The 13,995-nt window shown below is 64.7% G+C and overlaps 1 protein-coding gene across 2 annotated transcripts in view; it reads left to right on the forward strand.

Moving 5' to 3' along the window:
* PRKCZ (protein kinase C zeta) overlaps window positions 1-10,926 on the forward strand; it is a 97,501-nt gene extending 86,575 nt beyond the window's left edge. For both annotated transcript variants that reach the window (XM_044236953.1, XM_044236954.1), the window contains 8 exons: window positions 2,428-2,514; window positions 3,856-3,991; window positions 4,180-4,267; window positions 5,652-5,771; window positions 6,417-6,496; window positions 6,800-6,889; window positions 10,226-10,341; window positions 10,465-10,926. In XM_044236953.1, coding sequence (XP_044092888.1) covers window positions 2,428-2,514; window positions 3,856-3,991; window positions 4,180-4,267; window positions 5,652-5,771; window positions 6,417-6,496; window positions 6,800-6,889; window positions 10,226-10,341; window positions 10,465-10,552 — 805 coding nt within the window. In that variant the 3' untranslated portion in view covers window positions 10,553-10,926. The remainder of the gene's footprint in view (window positions 1-2,427; window positions 2,515-3,855; window positions 3,992-4,179; window positions 4,268-5,651; window positions 5,772-6,416; window positions 6,497-6,799; window positions 6,890-10,225; window positions 10,342-10,464) is intronic.
* The last annotated feature ends 3,069 nt before the right edge of the window (window positions 10,927-13,995 follow it).

The raw sequence follows: 13,995 nt of genomic DNA on the forward strand, positions 1-13,995 counted from the left end.
TCTTTCCCCCGCGCCGACGGGCGGGGCTGGGCACTTCATTCCACGGCGCAGCGTGGGGAGGGTGTCGTGGGTCCTCTGCGCTGAGGAGCGAGTCCGCGCCCGGCTCTCCCCCGGGCGCTCTGGGGGTCCCCCTGTGCCGGGTTTGCTCTAGCCAGCAGGGGCTGCAGCGCCCGGGTTCCCATCTGGGCAACCAGGGTCGCGGGGTCAGGAGTGACCTGGCCCCACAGTCCTGCTGCTTCCCTTGCTGGGGTGGCGTCCACGCGGACGGTGGGGGAGCTTGGCCGAGGGCGGCCCTCCGAGCTTGGCGGGCAGCCGCAGGCCTCTGGACCCATCACCTCCCTCCCTCCAGGTGGGTTGGTGTGGCCGTGGGACCCGGGGTCGTGGGCGCAAGGACACTCCAAGCCACCCCATGAGCTGCTGCACGTGGCGGTGCCCCCGAGCGGGAGCTGAGCCCCGCTGACACGGTGGCCAGCTCTGAGGCCCCCGGGATGCGGGCGGAGAGTCCGTGTCCTGTGGCTCTGGTACAGTTTTGCTCGAAGCCATGTCCGGGGTTGTCCTCAGGTGGGTCTGGAGACCGGAAGAAGACACTAAGCAAACCGAAAGACTTGTGTCTGCAGCTGCCGCGGAAGGAAAACGGCTCCTCCGCGGTGACTGGGCCCGACCAGCCTCGCCCAGTGAGCAGATCCCGACCGGTGACGTCCGGGGCAGGGGCCGGTCTGGCTGCGCCTCCCCCCAGATGCCCACCTGGGCTTCTCTCCGGGTGGGAAGGGACGTACCTCGGCTTCCGCTTCTCCACACGTCTGAACGCCGGCTTCACGCCCCAGCCCCCTTGTGCTGTCGGTGTTTCCCACAGGAGCCGTGTGTTCCGCTATTTTCTTTGAACTGGCGTCAGGTTTGTCCCTGTCACCTGATGTCACCACAAGTGGGCCACTGGCCCTGGAGGCCCTTCCCGAGGAGCACAACGTCGGGGTGCACACCTCCGCTGGGAGCGGGGCAGGTTCTCCAGTGAGCCGCGTCCCGGGGACACGGTCCCTGGTGTTGTGGAAAATCTCTGACCTGCGCTTCAAGGTCACCCTAAGAGCTTTGAGTTAATGCGATTTTTTTTTTTTTTTAACACTTTGGGGAACTGTTAGGCCCGAGGTCCCTGCCCAGGGGTGCGATAACCACCACGTTTCCCTCACGGTGGCCGACAGGACTGGGCGTGCAGGGGCAGACGCGTGAGCACTGCACACACACGCGTACGTGAGTGGTCAGAGCTCCGTACCTGTGAAGCTTTATGGGCGCAGACGAATCCCGGGGAGGGCGAGCTTTCTTCGTCCATCTAGACACACCCCGGGGACTTGGGCGCAGGATGAGGGCCGAAGGCTCCTCGCTTGTGGTCCAGGCCCGTTTCCGCCCGCGGACGGACGGGTTTCTGGGTGTCGCTCGGCCCACAAAACCTCCACGGTGGCCTCAGGTCGGTGCTCACTCCTATAAAGGGACCTCCGTCTTCGTGGCTGGCCACCTGTGACCCGCGAGCCGACCCGCGAGCTGTCCATGCTCACTCCCACTCCCCACCCAGAGGAGCCGGGGGCCCTCAACAAGGTGTTTCTTGCGCGTGAATTTAATTTTGAAAACGGCATCTTACTGAGCGCGAGAAAGACGTCCCGCGGAAGAGACTGGGATGGTGTGTGGTCCCGGTTCCTTAGCCACGAGGTCACGCGGGGTCGTGCTGGCCCACCCTGGCCCCACTGCCCCCAGGCCTTCTCCCTGCCTCCAACTCACCCCTGTGCTGGGACAGGCTGTCCAGGGGCCCCACCCCCTTCTCTCCGCCCGGGTACCCAGATCGCTGCAAGCTCGTCGGCTGTCCTCGGTGCCCCCTACTACGCCGTCCCCACTCAAGCCACTGGGGCTCCTGCCCCGGGGACAGACCACGCCCTTATGCCTCCCTGGGGTCCATCCAGACTTGGCGGGCAGAACAGTCGCTCACAGACATGGCCACCCCCTCACCTGGCTTGTGCATTTGCTCTCCCGGGCCCCTCGGCCTCCACGGTGGGCCCACAGGTCCGTGTCCTGCCTCTACCAGTCCCACGGAACAGCACGTGCTCCTCTGCCGGGTGACCGGAATTGTCTCTGCTGTTTCCCTGTGTTGGGACCAGAACTGATCAGGACAAGAGACCCCACAGGCAGAGTCTCGACGTCCCCCAGGATGACGCCCCAGGGACCTGGGTGCAGAGCCTGACTTTTTGGTCGGGGCTGCTTTCCTTACTGGCCTGAAGGGGTCAGGGGTCCCCAGGCGCCTCCCTGAGTCGGTGCTCACAGCTGACCTGCCAGCACCCAGGCCCGGCTCTTCCTGGTCACGGTGCTTCCCCACGTCGAACCTGCCTCCAGCGAGGTCGGGCCTGGGCCATGCAGCATCTCAGCCCCCACGCCTCTGTCCCCCCGCAGGCTGTTCCTGGTCATCGAGTACGTCAATGGCGGGGACCTCATGTTCCACATGCAGAGACAGAGGAAGCTCCCAGAGGAGCACGCCAGGTGGGTGCCCGCGGGTGGGCGGCAGGACCCCTCCTCGGAGGCCAGCCGTGAGCAGGAAGGGAGGTGGAGTCTGGGGGACATGGCAGAGAGGACGCGCTGTCCCCTCCGGTGCAGCTCGGGGCTCCTAGGGTTCGTGGGTCCCCGGAGTTGTAGAACCTCAGCAATGGCCACTGGGTCTCGGCCGCCAGAGCAGGAGGGCACGTCCCCCAGAGAAGTGGGTGCTCCCGGGAGAGCGTGTGCACGACGGTGCTGCCGTTGCCCTGTTTCCGGCACCTGGGCGGGGGGCACGCGCTCCGGCCGGGAACCCCCAGGTGGGCACTGTGCCGGCTCTGATTCTCGTTACACCGACGCAAGGCAGGGCACTGGCACTTGGAGAGGAAGAGCCTGTTTCTGTTTAAGCGACAACGCCTGCCGCCCGTCCTCCTGCTGCCATGGGAACCCGAACCCGAGGGTCCCTGCCCCTTCCTGCTCCCCACGGCTCTCCCTGCTCTGCACGTCCTCCCCTGAAACAGCTCGTGCAGCTTGCGAGTCTGGGAGAGGCAGGCAGAAAGTCGGGCATCAGTCCCTCCCCGCACACGAGCCTGTTCTCTAGCTGGGCGGCGCGTGACGTTCACGGCGCCCTCGACGCGCGGCTCCGAGACACGAGGCATGTCCACTCCGTTGTGCGGCGGCCCCCGCTGTCCGTCTCTGGAACGTTCCATCTTCCTGGACAGACGCCCCCCCACGAGACGCTGGGCCCCCGGCCTCCCTGGTCCCCGCTGGGGGTCTCCTGAGGGGAATCCGACCGCATTTGTCCTGGGACTGACTCGTGTCGCCCAGCGAGAGTCCTCGAGGTCCAGCCGGGTCGCTGCAGGCTCAGGGGTTCCCCGCTGCGTGGAGGGGCCGCGCTCACTTGTCCATCTGTCCGGCGAGGGGCACCTGGGTGGCCTCCACCTTTGGCCCCGCTGAACAGGGCAGTTAGGACAGGGCCGTGCACACCTCTCTCCCAGACCCTAGCTCGAGGGGGATTTCTGGATTTAACTGGGCACCTCCACACTGTTCCCTCGGCGGCTGCCCGTGCCGGTGTCCCCAGCCCTCGCCCGCAGGTCCGGCTGTCTGTCCGGCTGTCCATCTGTCTGTCAGAGTGGCCATCCTCACGGGCGGGAGGCAGTCTGGATCTGTGTCTCCCTGACGGTGAGGACGTCGAGCGTGTCTCGTGGCCTTGTTGGCCCGTGTGTTCCTCTGCGAGAAGGCGGCAGGGCGTCTTCTGGGAGAGCCGCGGGGCCGGCGGCAGCGCCCCCGCTCCCCTCGGCCTGCGCGGGCCCCACCCACACTCCTCACGGGTTCTCTCCGCTGCCCCAGGTTCTACGCTGCCGAGATCTGCATTGCTCTCAACTTCCTGCACGAGCGCGGGATCATCTACCGGGACCTGAAGCTGGACAACGTCCTCCTCGACGCCGACGGCCACATCAAGCTGACGGACTACGGCATGTGCAAGGCGAGTACGTGGTCCCTAGGCGACGCCCCTGCTGCGGAGGTGCCCACGTGCGCTCCGTGGCTCCTGGGGGCCGAGGCACCTCCACCGCCTTCCCTGCCCCACGCCGGCTTTCTCTGAGACAGGTCGTCCCGCCAGTGGGGGGTGACTGCAGATTTTCTTCCCTCCTGGTAACAGACTTGTCCCCACAGGAAGGCCTGGGCCCTGGTGACACAACCAGCACTTTCTGCGGAACCCCGAATTACATCGCCCCAGAAATCCTGCGGGGGGAGGAGTACGGTGAGCGAGGCCGCCAGGTGGGCGGGGGGCGGCTCGCTGGCGCACGGCCCGCGGGTGCAAACAGGGACAGCCCCGGCTCCTGGAGGCACCATCTTCTCAGGGACGCGGTCCCGGGGCCGAGGGGGCCAGGTGGACCCGTCCAGGGCCCGAGCCCAGTGGCCAAATACACCTGAAGCCCAAAGCCCTCACCTTGCTGCAGGCCCCGTCACCATGTGGCCTCAGCCCTTCCTTGAACCTGTGTGGCCCCCTCTGTCCTCCTGGGTGTCCAGCCCCTCACAGGTAGGGAGGCAGAAGCCCCGTGCGTGTACACACGTGCCCCCGCGCTGGCTGCCGCCCCCGCCGTGGGAGAGGGAGCCAGTGGGACGGCGGAGCCGCCTGCAGCCCCTGCGGACCGTGTTTCTGCCCCTCGGCTTGACACAAAAATGAGATCACGTGGGCACATATATGTGTGTGCATGTGTGTGTGTGTGAAGTACCACGCGTGACACGTTTGTACACGTAGCGCGAGTGCGTGGCTTACGTGGGATGTGTCTGTGTGTGAGCATGGTGCGTGTTTGCACGTGTGCGTGATGTAGGATGTGTGCATCTGTGCTCGCATGCGTCTTGTGTTTGCGCGTGTGTGATGTACGTGGTTACACGCGTGTGCGTATGTCACACCCCACATACTCTTACGTCCTCGTGTTTCCAGTGGGATGGGTCACAGACGCCGTCAAGTATTTTTAAACATTTCCTTTGCCATTGACATGGGGGCTGGCTGGGTGGGCAGGTCAGAGGCCCCGCCAGGCTGCTCTCCCGGGGTCACCAAGGACAGACAGGGAAGGACAGACGGCAGATGGGCAGACCAGGATCGAGCATCTAGAAGCCGGCCTGGGGTGGGGTCCCATCCAGGATGGGGCAGCTGCTACAGAGGGTCCGAGAGGCCGCAGGCACCATGGAAGCCGGGCTCTCCCTCCCCAACCCCCGGTCCCCAACCCCCGGTGCGGTGGACACCGTGAAACGGCGGTGCCGGGAGACTGGGAAGGAGAGCTCGCGGGCTTTGAGAGAGGGATCCGGAGCGTAGGTGGTGAGCCAGAGGGGAGCAGGAAGGACGGCTTGCTCAGCACAAGTCCGCGCGGTCGGGGCACCACGGGCAGGGCCAGATGACAGTCTGGAAAACCAGCAGAGGCTAAGGGCCCCGATGTGAAAACAGCTTTGCAGCTAGTTAAGAAAGAAAAAGACAAGGGCCCCATGATGTTGGGCAGAGGGGAGGCCCGGCCGCTCAGGGCATGTCAGGAGACCCAGCCCAGCGCTGGCCAGAGCCGTGCCCGCGGCCTGCTCCCCTGCCTCCCCACCGAGGCCCGGCCCCTGCCGACCGACCGCAGGCCGCGCCTGTGCCGTCTCCCCAGGGTTCAGTGTGGACTGGTGGGCGCTGGGCGTTCTGATGTTTGAGATGATGGCCGGACGCTCCCCCTTTGACATCATCACCGACAACCCCGACATGAACACGGAGGACTACCTTTTCCAAGGTGCGTGGGCCGCAAGCCGTCTCCCGAGGGTGCAGGTGCCGCCCTCGGGCTGTGCGTTTGGGTCTCCCCCACCGCCTGACCCCGCAAGCAAGGTCGGTCTCGCAGACCCCACTCTCCGGGACGGAAAGACTGTGTTGGGGACGCGGGAGCAGCTGCGGTGTGGAGGGCTGGTTCCCCGGGAGAGGCGGCCTGTCCTGATTTAGCCCAGACTCCTTCCTGCCCCCCCACCTGCAGGCGTGGGCAGGAGTGGGCAGGCGGGACCCAGTTAGGGCTCCTTGCCGCGTGGGAGTGCGGAACGCCTGCCCCTGGGCCAGAATTCCCTCCCCGGGAGGCCCGTGCCCCCAACATGGTGGTCCCCGGAGCGCCCTCTGGCGGTCATGTGCAGAGGCGCCCTCGAGGGGCCGTGTGGGGGCTGCTGGCTCCTGCAAGATCCTGAGCACTGTGGGGGGGGGGTCCCCTCTGTCGGGGAGAGACCCTGCTGGACATCGGGAGGAGGGGCCGGGGCACCGAAAACGCCCTGGACGCTCCTGCTCAGAAAGGGTTTCGAGAGCCCTGCAGACCGTCCAGCTCCCGCGGCTGGGCAGGGCGAGCCCCACGGCGAGCGGCTGGAAGGGACGCGACTTCTCACGCGGGCCCTCGTTGCAGTGATCCTGGAGAAGCCCATCCGGATCCCGCGATTCCTCTCGGTGAAGGCCTCCCACGTCCTGAAAGGATTTTTAAACAAGGTACAGTGTGGCCGCCAGGAGGGCCGACCACGGCGCGTGGCTCTCGCCGTGGCCGCTGCGGGACCTCCGGGGTGGGGGTTCTGCTTCCTCATTCGGCCGCGGCCCCGGTCTTCAGTCACACGTGCCGGAGCAGGACGAGAGATGACGCCAGGAGAAACGCAGCGAAGGCGGCATCTGCCCTTCAGCCGCGTGGCCGAGCCGGCCAGAGCACGTCTCGGGGGGAGGAAGCCGGTGTCCTCCGGCTGAGAATCTGGGCTGCTGTGCTCCATACCGACTGGTCCTTATTTGAACTCTGACCCCTAGGACCCCAAAGAGAGGCTCGGCTGCCGGCCACAGACGGGATTTTCCGATATCAAGTCTCACGCATTCTTCCGCAGCATAGACTGGGACCTGGTAAAGCCCGGGGACCCGCTTGCTGCCCATCACCCCCGAGGGAGGGCTGGGCACGAAGGGTGTGGTGGGGCCACCCTCTGGGGCCCTGGAAGAAGTCCTGCCTGGGTGTCCCCCACCACGTGCTGTGCTGCCTGGGGTCCATCTGGGGACGTCCTCAATCTGACCGCATTGCCTGGTGGATTCTGTGTGAAAGCCCCTGGTGGGAGCCGGTTTCATAGTTGGTTTTCCAGAACCTGCCCTTCTTGGTCCCATCTTGGGACACGGCGAGCAGTGAAGGCTAAAAACCCTTTGTTCTCTAACACGTGGTTCCTGATACTAAAGGGAGATTGAACTCAGTTTGTTTCAAAATATATAAATGGTTGGAGTTCCTGAAACACAGCCTTTAAACTGTGCTCCTCTGAGACAAAAGAGGTCCGTTAGCTAAGTCAGTCAACGTCGAGGGGGCAGCGTCACGGCAGCCGCAGCCAGCGCTGAGGTCCACCTCCCGGCCCCGTAGGCAGAGCGGCTCACATCCATTCCCTCCGGTCACTGTCACGTCCCCCACAGGACTGTTGTCCGTGCGTTTGTGCGGTCGTGGTGAGGTCCCCGTGCTCAGACCACGCGCCCGCCCCACCACGCCCAGCCCCGTCCAGGCCGCAGCTGGGGGGGCTTCAAAACAGAATCTGCAGCGTCTCCCTCGAAGTTCTCGACCCAAATGCTCTACAGCATTCGGAGCACGGGAGCCTCTAGCGTGGCACCTGGCGGGCCCCGTCGGTGGAGTGTGAGACCCTTGATCTCAGGCTGTCTTCAAGCCCCATGGTGGCTGCACAGATTACTTAAAAAAAAAAAAGAAAGAAAGAAAAACTGAGGGCCCAAGGGAGAGGAACCGTAGATCGGGGCCGGTTTCTGACCGTCAGCTACCTGTGTAGCTTGGGACACCTGGCCCAGAGGAAGTGCCCCTGCCAGGCGTCCACAACCTGGAGGCCGCACTGAGCCTCCACGGACCATGTATTGACGGGCTGAGCCCAGGGCAGGGTCTGCCCATGGCAACATGCAAGCCCCCCCCACCCCGACGAGGCAGGCGGCGTCCCGCTGAGCTGGAAAGGCCTCGTGAACACCTCGCCTACCGTGGCGCGGCTCCAGCCCGTCCCCAACCCGTCCGCTGGGGATGGCATCTGGTCATTCCTGGTCAGTGCGTCCTTGCCAAAAGCCTGGCTCTCAAGGGCAGCCCGTGCCTGGGCTTAGGGGCTCAGCCGGCTAAGGGGCGCTGGCGTAGACGGGAAAGGATGAGGCGGTTCTTTCACGAGCCGCGTCCACATTCATAAGCCACGTCCAGACCCCAGTGCGCCGAGGAAGGCGTAGGTGGTCCTCCGGGGCCATGGGGGTCATGCGGGCACAGCCGTGGCCCCGGGAGGTGAGTGACACCTGCCCAGCCACTGCCGTCGTTGACGTGCCCCAGCGGGAAGACGCGTGCTACGTGACACACAGGGTCCTGAGCCCAGCGCCACAGTGCTTGGGCGCGTGCTGTTTCCGGAGGGGAGACACGGGTGCCGAGGTCCCTCTGCCCTCACAGGGAAGCTCCTGGAATTCCCTGGCTGCCCCACGGCCAGGAGGGCAGGGTCTAGGACAGTCTCTGCCTTGCACACAGCCTGCGGGGAGTGCCTCACCCGGAGCTGGGGAAATAGGGACTAGCGGACACGAGGAGCCCCGCCGGGAGATGCGGTCGTCCCGGACCCCCGCCCCCGCCTCTCCCACCCCACCCTGGGGGCCTCAGCCTCCAGGGTCTGGGCCTCTCCCCCCCCCCCCCGCCCCGGTGTGGGACTGCTTCCAGCCGAGCCTTGCCAGCAGCAGCCTCCTCTGTCCGGGGACCTCCTGCCTCCTCTCAGGTGTCACGGAGCCGCTGGTGCCCTCGACACCCCCTGCAGGGTGGCCCGCCCCGCCTCAGGCCCTCAGAACTGGAGTCTGCCCCTGCCAGCGTCCTTTCCACTCACACGCCCCCCCCAGCGGCCTGTCCCCCGGCGGCATCCGGGTGGCACCGTTCTGGTCCGGTGCTTCTGACGGAGGAAAGGGGGTAACGCTTGTGCGATGCGCTCCGAGGGAGGCCGGCGGCCCGGAGGACGGGGCCCCAGGGCGGGGGGGCGGGGGGGGCCTCGGGGAGCTTCTGCCTCCGACACAGCTCTGCTCGCTGCTTGGCTCCGCCGGGAGCTGCTGCTGACGTCCGCGCGGCGAGACCCGGGGGGAGAAGCGGCCCGAGAGGCGCCCCCACCCCGTCAGAAAAGCTTTAGTAGAAAGGAACATGGCCAATCGTGTAGCAAAGGTGAGAAAGAGCAAGGACGGGCCTGGCCCGCGCACAGGCCGCCCGCTCCGCCTGCAGGGGCGGCCCGTCCTCGCCACATGCCCTGGGGCAGCCGGCGGCCAGGACTCGCCCGAGTCTGGGACACCCCTGCGTCCTCCACCCGACAACACGGGGCCGTGCCGCTCGCTTCCCACGCCTGCTCGGGCACCGTTGCTGCTCCTGAACGGCTCGTCGCGCCGGCCTTGCCGGTTCCACGGCCCACACGGGCACGTGTGGAGCCCCACGCGGCGGGCGTGTCCAGGCTCAGCCCTGCTGAAGGCCCGGCAGGGCTGTGCCGTCTGCCACATCCTCCCTCTCGCCCCTGCCCCCAGCCTCACGCGCGGCTGCGTGGCAGGGAGGGGACCGGACACAATGGGTCCGCGGGGCAGGCACCCGTGTGTCTCGCTCAGGCTCCGTGTTAGTGCTGGGGGACGGGCCTGGCCCAGCGCAGGTGCACAGCGCGCCCCGGGGTGGGGGGAGCTTGTGTGTGTCCCGCAGGGACTGAGTGAGCCGCGCGAGCGTGTCCCAGGCCCATCAGAGGTGAGTTGGGAGTCGGTCCGGATCCCAAGGACCGTCTCCTGCCTGACGAGGGTCCCCTGCTGGTTAGAAACAGAGCGAGTCCTTCTCGGCTCTTCAGGCAAGAAGGTCGCAGCATGACAGGGTCTCACCAGGCAGTGGTGTGGGCGGCGGTGGCCCCGCCAAGCCCGAGCTCCCTTGTGACCGGGGTTCCAAGTTGTAGGACAGAAAACACTGCCAAGACCAGCCCCGCTCGGTTTCAGGGGCCAGGCGCGGGGGCGCCGACCCCCAGTGTGGCCTTGTCCAACCAGCCTTTCTAAACTCGGGATTTCTCTGGCTTCAGATACTTTTTCCTAGACTCGTGTTTAGGGAAACGAAAACTGGCCTTCGAACACCTCGTGAAACACTGTGTCTTCCTGTTCCATTCTGTGATTTAAGTCCCCGCAAAGACCCCAGCCCCCCAGAGATGACACAGCATCGACCTGACCTTGCGTTGTTCTTCCCAGCTGGAGAAGAAGCAGGCCCTCCCGCCGTTCCAGCCCCAGATCACCGACGAGTACGGTCTGGACAACTTCGACACCCAGTTCACCAGCGAGCCCGTGCAGCTGACCCCGGACGACGAGTAAGGCCCGCGGGGGGCGGCACGGGCTCAGGGCTCCCTGCCAGCTCAGCGCCGTCCGGGTCGGTGGTGGGCCTGGGGGCGCGGGGCCTGACACCCATCCCCGTGCCCTGCCTGTTCACACAGGGACGTCATCAAGAGGATCGACCAGTCGGAATTTGAAGGTTTTGAGTACATCAACCCGTTACTGCTGTCCACCGAGGAGTCCGTGTGAGGCCGTCTTCTCCGCCACGGACACGTCTGTGAATGACCCCTTCACTCTATCCTTAACCACAGCGCATGCATGCCAGGCTGGGCGCGAGGCTCCAGGCGCGGCCAGGGAGGGACACTTGCCGCAGAGACCGCGGACGGGGCGTCCGGCCGGCCCTCCTCGGAGCGGAACAGTCTTGCGTCTGGGCCTGCGCGGCCGGCTTCGAGCTGGAGGAATTTGCTTCTTGTGCCTGGGCCGCGGAGGAGCCGCGGTGACCGCGTCCGAGGGAGAAACTGCCCCACGACTCTGAAGGTGCACACTTTCCACGGAAACAGAACTGACCTGCTCCGCCAGGAGAGTTAGCCTGTGATGTCCTGAGGAATAAAATGTGCCCATGATGTCGCAGCCTCCTGGTGCCTTTTTTCTCTGTCCGCACCTGCTCCGCCTTGCGGGCAACAGCCACGTGGGAGGCGCTGGAGCGGGTGGGGACTGGGGACGGGAGCCCGAGTGCCTGTGGGGGCACCGCAGTGAAGAATTTACAAATCTGCGAGGTTTGCTAAGTCCCGGTAAGTTTGCGTCGTAAACATGTAGGTCACACACGCGCGTCTCCGTCAGGGCGCGCGTGGGCAGGCGGCGAAACCGGATCCCGGATTCTAGCGCTGCTCACCGAAGCCCCCGGAGACCAAAACAAGGGAGGAAATGGAAAACGAAATCTGCACAAAATACTTCTGCGAACGCTAAGCGGTGCCTACGTGACCTCTTGTATCGAGTCTTTGAAACAGTGTTTTTGTTGGTAATAACGATGCTCAGAGAAAATTTAACATTTTTTTTTAAGATTTTATTTATTTATTTGACAGACAGAGATCACAAGTAGGCAGAGAGGCAGAGAGAGAGAGGAGGAAGCAGGCTCCCCGCGGAGCAGAGAGCCCGATGCGGGGCTCGATCCCGGGACCCCGAGATCATGACCTGAGCCGAAGGCAGCGGCTTAACCCACTGAGCCACCCAGGCGCCCCGATGCTCAGAGAACATTTAAAAAGGTCTGTGTGTGAGTGCCCAGCCTTAGTAGTGCATCTGGAGACCCACGGACGTCCTGCCCATCCCTGACGTCGTGCTTCCCGCGGCCAGTCGCCCGCACAGGACACACGTGTCCCTGCTCGGGTGAACGCCTTACGGAAGGGCTTCTGAAGGAGAGAACGCCCCAGGGGCTCTCAAAGTCTCTACCCCATGAAGTGTGGCTGGAGGCGTGGGCAGCGTGGGAGGCTCCTCCACTGCCCTCAGGACCCCACGTCCCCGCACACCCTCCCGGCGGTCTCCGCCATGGGGCTGCCGGTTTGGGGCAGGAGGCTGTGGGACGGAAGGTGGAAATGAAGGGCTGCGTGTACGGCACCGCCCCTGTCCTCCCCTGAGTCCAGCAAGGAGCTGACTCTCACACTCAGGGCGGGACACCGTGTGGGTGCCTGCGGGACCCCCAACCCCAGGCCGCCCGAGGTCTCTGGACATTCCCCCTGCCCCCTGTTGCAGGGTAGCCTTCCTACAACACGGAGACGTGTCTCACCCAGCACTTCAACTACAGCCAAGAAGACTTGTCTCCGAAGACCAAAATGAGGCATCCTGAGAGCCAACTTCTGGGTCTCAGGGGCTCCCGGGCGGTCAGTCGGGACTGGGGAGCAGAGCCCTGGGACGGGTGGGGTCCCACGGAGAGGGAGAGCTGCGAGCCCCCCTTCCTCCTGATGGGGTCATTTCGCTACAGTGGGCACGATGCCAGTGTCTGTCCCGGTAGAAGGGGGCCCCAGGTCTGCAGCGATGGACGGTGGCTCCACGCAGACATGTGCATGGGGGGGGGACTGGGGACGCGCGCAGCCCCCTGCTGTATAAGGAGGTGAAGGCAGCACCACAGTGTGGGGAGCAGCAGCCCCAACATTGGCGAGTGGCCCGGGTGCTGGGGACGGTCCGCGGACGGCGACGCCGTGGCCGTGACCCTGCGGTTGGCAGGCGCACCTGCTGCAGGGGTCTTCCTTCCGCAGCCCGAGTTCGTGTCTGCTACTACGTCTACTGAAGACCAGGGAACGCGCACACTATTATTTCTTATAAAAGTAGGTGTTTCAGGGCACCTGGGTGGCTCAGTGGGTGAAGCCTCTGCCTTCGGCTCAGGTCATGGTCTCAGGGTCCTGGGATCGAGCCCCACATCGGGCTCTCTGCTCAGCGGGGAGCCTGCTTCCTGCCTGCCTCTCTGCCTACTGGTGGTCTCTCTGTCTGCCAAATAAATAAATAAAATCTTAAAAAAAAAAAAATAGGTGTTTCTCGGGAGCAGCAGTTTTGGAAGGTGTTTTTAAAAAACTGACGTTAGGGCGCCTGGGTGGCTCAGTGGGTTAAAGCCTCTGCCTTCGGCTCAGGTCACGATCTCAGGGTCCTGGGATCCAGCCCCACATCGGGCTCTCGGCTCAGCGGGGAGGCTGCTTCCTCCTCTCTCTCTGCCTGCCTCTCTGCCTACTTGTGATCTCTGTCTGTCAAGTAAATACATAAAATCTTTAAAAAATAAAAAAATATATAAAACTGACTTTAGCGTTTCAGCTTCATGTCAAAATTGCGGGGCATCTGCAGGGATTTCCCACGTTCCCTGCCCCACCGCCACCCTCCCCTCCTCGGGGCCACGGTGACGGACCACAGAGACCCGTCCTCATCCCTAGGGTGCCGGGTTCAAGTCTTGGGGTCGCAGTGCGTCTGGACGAGAGGACACGTGTCCGTAGTGCAGACCACGCAGCGGAGCCACCTGGACGTCCCGCATGCCCTCTCGTGACCACTGGTGTCCTTGCGGTCTCCGGCTGTGCTTCTTCCAGAAGCCCCTACGGCGGGGGTCACGCAGCATGCGGTCTGCAGGCTGGCACCCTGCCCTCGGTCACACGCAGTTTCCTCCACGGTCTCTGCTTGGCCGCTGACCTGCCCCCTACCGCCACCGCCCTGTGGCCACCGCGGAGGCCACGCAAGCCCGGGTCTCCCACAGTCTGCGGCCGTCAGCACGGGAAGGAAAATTACCTCCAGACGCTCTTGTGCCCCATTTTCCACTTGCCCTGGAAGCACAACCACCACCTGGCCAGTGCGGAATGTTCCGGCACGCTGGCCTGGACCCTCCCCTAAGTCCCCGCCTGCCCAGCGGCCAGCACCGCGGAACGAGCGGTTCACCCGGGGAGGCGAAGCGCGGGCGAGTGGGGCGTGCGGAGGCAGGAGGATGTCGACCCCGTCGTCCGGCCGGTTCCGCTCGGCAGACTGGGCTCCTCCCGCCGGGCTGGGGTCCCTCCGCCACGCACCTCCATCTGCTTCTGACGGCAGAAGAGCATCTGCCTGGCGAGACCAGAAACCAAAAGGAGCCCATGTGTCAGTCCCGGCACACACACGCCCGGAGTCCACACTTCTTTTTTTTTTTAAGATTTTATTTATTTATTTGACAGAGAGAGATCCCAAGTAGGCAA

This window comes from Neovison vison, chromosome 2 (genome assembly GCF_020171115.1).
Source record: "Neovison vison isolate M4711 chromosome 2, ASM_NN_V1, whole genome shotgun sequence".
In the NCBI taxonomy this organism is placed as follows: Eukaryota; Metazoa; Chordata; class Mammalia; order Carnivora; family Mustelidae; genus Neogale; species Neogale vison.